The sequence below is a fragment of the Ascaphus truei genome, chromosome 1 (genome assembly GCF_040206685.1).
Source record: "Ascaphus truei isolate aAscTru1 chromosome 1, aAscTru1.hap1, whole genome shotgun sequence".
NCBI lineage: Eukaryota > Metazoa > Chordata > Amphibia > Anura > Ascaphidae > Ascaphus > Ascaphus truei.
This window is the reverse complement of record NC_134483.1, coordinates 189,830,925-189,838,998: the sequence shown is the minus strand read 5'-3', so window position 1 is coordinate 189,838,998 and position 8,074 is coordinate 189,830,925. Positions and strand designations below refer to the sequence as shown.

The following is an 8,074-nucleotide window of genomic DNA, read 5'->3' as shown; positions in this document are numbered from 1 at the left end:
ACAAAGTTTCAGGTTTGCTACATTCTCAAAACTTAGGCAAAGGTTTTATACATTTCTAGCCATGTTTTATAATGTGAACATTAAAATTCACATTATACTTATCGAAAACAAGGCAAAGATATTAGAGATGGGCCACCTTAAACGGCAGTATCATAGACATGGTGGCTATCTGGATGATCCTTCTATTATAGTTAATAGAATGTTTTTATTTTAGGTTTGTGTATGTGGGGGAGGGTATTTAAAAAAAAAATATTACAGTAGCCTTGACCGGCAGGGTACTCTCAATATTAGTCAAAAACAATTCTAATATTTTAGTACATATGCCCAGAGTTCATCGCATTATCTGTGTTTGTAACAGGATCTCTCAGGCTGACAGCGCCAGACTTACTGTAGAAAGGTTGGAGCAGCCTAATTACCTGAGCTGCCAGAAAGCTGTGCTCGGATGAACTTTTGAAGGTGGGAAGGGGAGGATGGGCAGTCAGGAGAAAGGGAGACTAGGACAGGCTACAGCAGTCCAATCAGGATAATAAAAGCGCATGAATTAGAATTTTGGCGGATTGCATAAGGTGGTAAGGCATATTCTTTTAATGTTTCAGATGTGGAAGTGGCAGGAATTGGTGAGGTACTGGATGTGTGGTACAGAGGAGAGAGAAGAGTCAAGTACAGTATGACACAAAGAAATTGTGTGTGTGTGTGTGTGTGTGTGTGTGTGTGTGTGTGTGTGTGTGTGTGTGTGTGTGTGTGTGTGTGTGTGTGTGTGTGTGTGTCAGGAGGATAGTGGAATTGTCTCGTTAGTGAGAAGTCGGGCATAGTATTAGCAAGATGAAAAATTATTTGTTCTGTTTTGAACTTGTTGAGTTTGAGGTATTGGTAGGGCATCTAAGAGGAAATTAGTGACATGAGCAAGATCGTTTGTAAGAGAACAGGTACAGTAGATGTGGATGTCATCAGCATAGAGGTGGTAGTGAAAAACAAACCACTCTATTAATTTGTACATTAGTACGCATCTACAGTATGGTCTGAATTAGACTGCAGGCTTGTATAGTACTTCTACTAGACAAAAGTTCTTCAATACTCCAATTTCTTAATAATGACTCTTTCTTAATTTCGAGAAGTTGTATTTAATTTGATATTACACATTTCACCTATGGCAATAGAGGATTACTGGAGTTGCTGCATCTTCTGAAAATTTAAGATCCAAGGATTGAAATCAAATGCCTTGTAAAACCTAAAGGAGTAATGATGAACTGAAAGCATGGGTTTTAGAAGGTTTTTTTTTTTTATTAACAGCACAAAATGATTGGGTACAACAGTTTTCTAGCACCTCCGGTATGAGTGCAGAGAGAATACAGAAGAGCTTTACCTGTGACACTCTACCTTATGGTTGCGGAAGATGTCTGTACAATATACACTATGATCCATGTTTAGAGTTTTGAAATGTCTTGCGTGAAGCAGATAAGAGGGCACAGACTTTAATAGGTTTAGTCTATCATAGTCTGCTTCTTGGTGGATTACATTTTGCAGTCTGTTTTCTCCATCACCAGTCATGTGTTTCGGGATACCCTTAAATGTAATACATTTCGGTATGCTGTTTGTAAAGTAAACTGTCCTAATAAATGAGAATATACACTAAGTTGGCATTAGTGAGGTGTGTAGCATTGACATAAGGAAATTAAAAAAAAATGCTATTAAATCCAGTGTACTATTTATATCTGCAGTAATCACCATTACACATTAAATGTAATTGCATTTAATTACCTGATTGGGTTAAAGGAGTTATTTTACATGCCTCTGATGGTATTTAATGTGATGCTCAACTAGCATCTGTTTTATTAATGATATTTTTACTGTCAATTGATGATGTAACAGCTAGTAAAGTCATATTTTCTGTAGTGCACTATAATGAGAATGGCATTTTCTTATGTTGATTTATGTAAAGCATGCATTATATATACACACACACAAAGGATTAAAGTAGCCATATGTTAATGACCTGATATGCAATGTCTAATCTAATTAAATCGCCTTGCTAATAAATCGGTCTACACAGGCTATACTTGTTACCTGTGAGACACCCGTTAAGTAAATGATGTGCCTGTTTAATCTATATGCTGTTACATGAATGAACACACCAGTCTGAACATATTTTAGTTTGTGGTCATGAAAACAAACGGAAAATACAGAGCTCATAGAAAATTCTATTGTTTCGTGGTCACTTACAGTACTTGATGAAGACAAGGATAAGTATCTGTCATCTAAATTTAGCATAGGATGACTTTGCTGGACGTGTCTTTTTTCAACCTCATCAACTATGTTACTGTGTAGAGCAGGGGTGTGCAAACTTTCGCTCCTGCACACCCTGCCTTGTGTCCCCTGCTGCTCGCACCCCCCACCCCCCTTCACTCAGTGCGGCATCAAATGACGCGGGGTCATGTGACCTGTGGCATAATTTGACTCCACATTGCCAAGGAGATGCTTCCAGAAGTCGACTGAATCACGGTAAGTTGAGTTTCCAGAGGCCTCCTCTGATCCCCCGTCATTTAAGTTTAATGCCTTGGGGAAGAGCGCGGGGCCTCTGCAACCGCCAGCACCCCCATCCCCCCCAGATAAATCTAGCACCCCCCAGCTTGCGCACCCTTGGTGTAGAGCAATGAGAAATAGTGAACAGTCCATTATAATATTAAGAGTAGCCACTCATTCACATGTACATGTTTTTTTTCTTTTAAATAAAAAATTCACAATGATACAGTACATATATTAAAATAACATATCTGTAACATACTGAATTTTGTGTTTGTACAATGAATATATTGTAGGTTTCGCTAAGGACAGGTGAACCCTTCTAAGACTCTAAAAAAGAAGTCTTATCTGTATTTGTAAAAATATTACTGTGACATGAGCTTGTAATGTATAATATGTTGGAAAATCAAACAAAATGTTCTTATAGCAGCATTACAGGAATCAAACAAAAATAAACCTTATATAGCATCTGCAGAAAGACTGAAGTATGCAAATAAGGTTTTAATGAAGCATTTATTTTTTATCAATATTTCATTTGTAAATTTAAAAAAAGTAATAAAAACAGCCTGTACCTGATGATCCTGGGAAAAGACAACAACTAATACACTGTGAGATGTAGCATAAATGTTTATATTCTAATCTGGTTACTTTTTGTGTAACAACACTTTATCCACAAGTGTGAGCGGAGGCAAAAATCTGTATCCAACACATATATAAAGGCTTGAGACCCTTAATGTGCATTTCTAAAAATAAGTAGGCATTTGTAAAACCAAACCGAAGAAATGTTGATCTAAAGAAATGTTTGATTTGAATAGATTGGTAAGTAGAGATTTCTTCACACTCAAATAATATAAATACTTTATTATTTTATAAACATAAATATATATGTGTAACTTAATGCAAAATGCATTCTTTATATACTGAAATGTTTAACACAGCAGGCATGACGTAAACGGTAAGGTACAGTACAAAGAATTGAAAGTCACAAAGCTAAATACATACTGAACAGAATAACCACCAGGAAAAGCAAAGTCTGTGATCATTACATTTGCATAGATAGATAATCGAAATTCAAGTTCACCCCCCCCAAAAAAACACAGCACCATAGGCATCCATGACAGGTAAGATTAGCTTAAAATATTTATGCCATAAACTAGAGGCAATATTAGCTTTTAAAGAAAAGAAATTCAGTTCTCGAATACTGACATGAAAATGTGATGACTTTTGCGACTTACATTTTATTTTGATTTTAACATCTCCAGAATGTACTGTAGGAGTATTAAAATATATTAAATAATATTCTGAATGGAAACAGATGAAGATGTATTTTGTACTATTACATGTAAAGGTTCTCTCCACAAAGAATAATCTTAAAATAAATCCCTTCCAAAGAGCACTGATGAATAAAATATTTTTTTCAAACTTAAAAAAGTACATCTGAGATGGTCACTTAATTGGTATGTGTCTCCAAACTGCTCAATTAAATTAATAGCATACTGTTTTATTGCTTCACAAATATAAATTAAGTGACCACAGCTTGAGTACTAATACCGCTCTGACAAAATCAAAGCTCCCTTTTCAATTCAAGCAAGTATTCTATTTTCCCAAAATACAAATGCCAAGTGTAGCAATGCCTTATTCATGTACCTTTCCAGAATAAACATTAATTTTAATAGGATTTTTTTTGCCATAGTTTTTTTCCCTCCCCAAAACAATTGTTATTATAAAACATAAACACAGAGTGAAGCAAGTTACAGCAGATACAAGCTTCTGTACTTTTTGAAGGCGTCACAAAGGAATGAGTGGTATTTCAAAAATGTACACACATTTGTAACAACTTTTTACACAACTCTAATGACTTGTTTTACATTCAATGAATTAGGAATGTTTTGGATTTTTCTTTACAGAATGATAAATGTTTGTGCAAAACACGGTCAGTTAAAAAACGAAATATTTACCCGTTCCAGTTATATTTGGCACAGCTCTATATAGTATTTTGGCAGTTTTGATTGACCACAGTTCTAAAAAAAGCACAAAGTTCATTTAGGTAGTTATATCCCTCTTGTCCTAAAATCTCCTCTTAAATTTATCAGACTATGATTTTTCACTTTTTAGGAAGCTGGAAGTCTTGGCTGTTGTCCCGGGAAATAAGCCGAAAGTAATGGTGAACTCCCAGATTTTGTTAAGGTTGGTCTTGCTGGAACTAAAAAAAAAAAAAAAAAAAAAAATTATATATACTTATATACAAACAGACACTATTGAAAAATGTACATTATAGTTAATGTGCACTAAATTAAAGGCAACATATACATAGAAATGGATAAACATGAACATTATTAGAATGACAAGTTTTATACTCTTATACCACTTTTGTTGATTTTATGCACGGCTAAGTGGTCTAGTGCCCTTGATTGCATCAATGAGTAAACAATATAAATTATCTCGAACTCTTACCTGCATTGGGGCCATTTCCATGTTTTTGTTCTCGAGCACTGCCATTTTTCTTCAAATATTTCATATCCAACCCAATGGGATCACTGTAATACATGGCATTGATAACAAGTAGTCCATTTATTCAGTCTTATCATACAAGTTTGTGTACAATAGTTTTTAAATAAAAGAAATAAAAATATATATATATGCAAAAAACAAAAATAAAAACAGGCGAACTACTAGTGTATTAACGTTTCAAAACTTTTATAGGACTGGAAAACTATAAAACAGTTTTTATATAAAATAAATACATACATTATATATATATATATATATATATATATATATATATATATATATATATATATATATATATATATATATATATATATATATATATATAGATATATAGATATATAGAGAGAGACAGAGAGAGCAAATGGAAATATTACTGTATGCTCATTTGCATGTCTAAGCAGGCCTGCAACCCCGCCTTTCCCCATTATCACCCAGCACACAGCACTTCCACTGCAGAAAGGGATTCTGGAAAATGACATGCAAATGAGCACACAGTGCCACCTTTGGCTTCAAAACAATTTACATGGTTCCCTATAGGCTTAAGCTTGCTGCATGGTCACAGCCAGGGTTAAGATGCATAACCAGTAAACCCACCCACAGACAGCTGTTTCAAGCTTAATGGGTTTCATCAGTGTGGGGTTGGTTATACTAGCTATGCAAAAATGAAGCAAGAATAGGTTTTACCATACTTAGTTAAGTTATAGTGGGTAAAAAAAGTGACAAAAACCCCTCCACAGCAAAGCAAATGGAAATATTACTGTATGCTCATTTGAATGTCTTAGTATTTTTAACTATTAATTATTATTTATATAATTATTAAAAATTATTATAAGTATTATTTTTTTATTTACATTATTTAGACTAATTAGTATTATTTTTGATTATTTATAGGTTATTATGATTGTATTATTGTTATTTACATGAATATGTATTATGTTACTGTAATCTCATTACAGTTTTAGGTATAATTTTATTGTTATTCCATCCTTGTTTTTATAACGTTAGGTGTTTGTAAGTTTGGTATTGTGTATATGTTTGAGTGAGTCTAAGTTTGTACTTTTAGGAGCTGAATTTTAACTTTATTGGAGTCATATATGTCTGTCCAATTAGTGTCGAGTGAGGTGTATATAACAAGACTTCACCCTCACTAAATCACCCCTGTGGAAGTGACGTCAGTCACGAAACGCGTAGGGTCAGAGGTCACGGCGCCTTGGAGAGAGCTGGATGTTGTAGCGTGTCAGACCATTGAAGCAGGATACAGCGTCATCGTGTCATCGCGAGAGAGGCTGTGTTGGACGAGTGCAGCTGTGTGTATCTTCCCTTCCCCTGTATCCATCTTGAAGAGCTTCTTGAAGCCGGAGGGAAACGGGACACAGACTTCACATCGGAGAGCCCACAGAGGACCCTCTCTGCAATCAGAATCTGTGGCTGCTTGGTTACACACGCCTACTAACTCTGGTCCTGTTGTAAGTAGGGTTTTGGGTTTTGGGTTTGATGACTTCATTTTGGACTTATTGGACATTTCTTTATGGGCGCTGGTTTGTATCTGTTCTTTGTTGCATTTCTGGTGTTGTTCTACTAGTGTTCCTGGCTGCCCTGCAAACATTGTATTTTCTTAATTTGTTATACTTTATTATTATTATATTTTTTATGAATTTTTGTTATACGTATCCCCATTTTCAAAGGGATTGTAGCGCCTAAGCACTTTCTTTTGTGTATTCTTTGTGAAGCGCTGAGTACACTTTTGGCGCTATATAAATAAAGACATGCAATCTTATCTTTAGGGTTAACTGTAAAATTGAATAAAAAAAAAAAAGGTGTGGGCATTTTGTATTTAAGATCAACTATGCAGCGAAGAGCTTACAGTCTAACTTGTTGGTAGGAAGAATGTGCAGAGACAGTAGGTGGCTGTTAAGTGCGTCTGAAAGGGGCCAAGATTAATGTATGAGGTATTAATTATAAGCCATGCAGCTTCCTTAATATCCTTCCACATATGCTTCCTTAAGCAGGTGTGTTTTAAGTTGGGTCTTAAAGGTGGATAGAGAGGGTGCTAGTTGGATATTGAGTGGAAGCACATTCCAGAGGTGTGGGGCAGTCAGTGAGAACGGTTTAAGGCGGGAGAGGGCTTTAGATACAAAAGAGGTAGAGAGAAGACATCCTTGAGCAGAACACAAGAGTCGGGATGGTGTATAGCGAGAAATTAGGGCTGAGATGTAAGGAGGAGCAAAAGAGGGTAACACTTTAAACGTGAGGAGAATTGAGTGTGTTATACGGGCTTTGATAGGAAGCCAGGAGATGGATTTCAGCAGGGGAGACGTTGAGACAGATTTAGGAAAGTGTAGAGTGATTCTGGCAGCAGCGTGTTAAGGATAGATTGTAGGGGAGACAGTTGAGACACAGGAAGGCCGGACAGCAGGAGGTTACAGTAGTCTAGACGGGAGAGAATGAGGGTCTGTGTCAGAGTTTTTGCAGTCGAGCAACAGAGGAAAGGGCGTATCTTGGTAATATTGCAGAGGAAAAAGCAACACATTTTTGCTACCTTTTGAATGTAAAAATTTATCGTTGTTTCCGAACTAACCAATTTTTATCGCCTAATTATTTTTAAATCTATTTTTGATACCAATTCCTCAACTTTATGTGTTTTTAACTACAATATTCATACGTTTTTCTCAACTATTGGTTCAAGTATCCCCATACATTTAGAACAAACTGAAGCAATTCTTAAGTTTCAGTTGATGGTGTTACCCATCCCTGGTCAGTTATCCTCTGTCAAAGCATTCTTTAATGGAAGCACAAACATACTGTAAGAAGAAAACAAAGGATTCCCTCCTTTATGTTTTACCCTGCTAGAGAGTACTTGAACCAAAAGGAAATATTGGTCAATTGTCCCCAATGAGAGACACCACTGGGATGTCCCAGAGCAATTTTAAAGACTGTTAGGAGGAAGCACTTCTCTTCACAGCTGAAACAACTTAATGCAACGTTCAGAAGAAACTCCTGTTCAGCTAATCTCCGAATATACTATAGTAAAAAAGGAAACTGT

General features: G+C 35.7%; 1 protein-coding gene across 2 annotated transcripts in view; it reads right to left on the bottom strand.

The window, feature by feature from the left end:
* Positions 1-3,097: 3,097 nt before the first annotated feature.
* LOC142494900 (spindle assembly abnormal protein 6 homolog) overlaps positions 3,098-8,074 on the bottom strand; it is a 138,447-nt gene continuing 133,470 nt past the window's right edge. The window contains exons 15-16 of one of the 2 annotated variants that reach the window (XM_075599574.1): positions 4,975-5,057; positions 3,098-4,717 (exon numbers count right to left, since the gene is read on the bottom strand). In XM_075599574.1, coding sequence (XP_075455689.1) covers positions 4,632-4,717; positions 4,975-5,057 — 169 coding nt within the window. In that variant the 3' untranslated portion in view covers positions 3,098-4,631. Of the gene's footprint in view, positions 4,724-4,974; positions 5,058-8,074 lie in introns of both variants that reach the window. The other variant, XM_075599564.1, reaches the window with a different exon arrangement.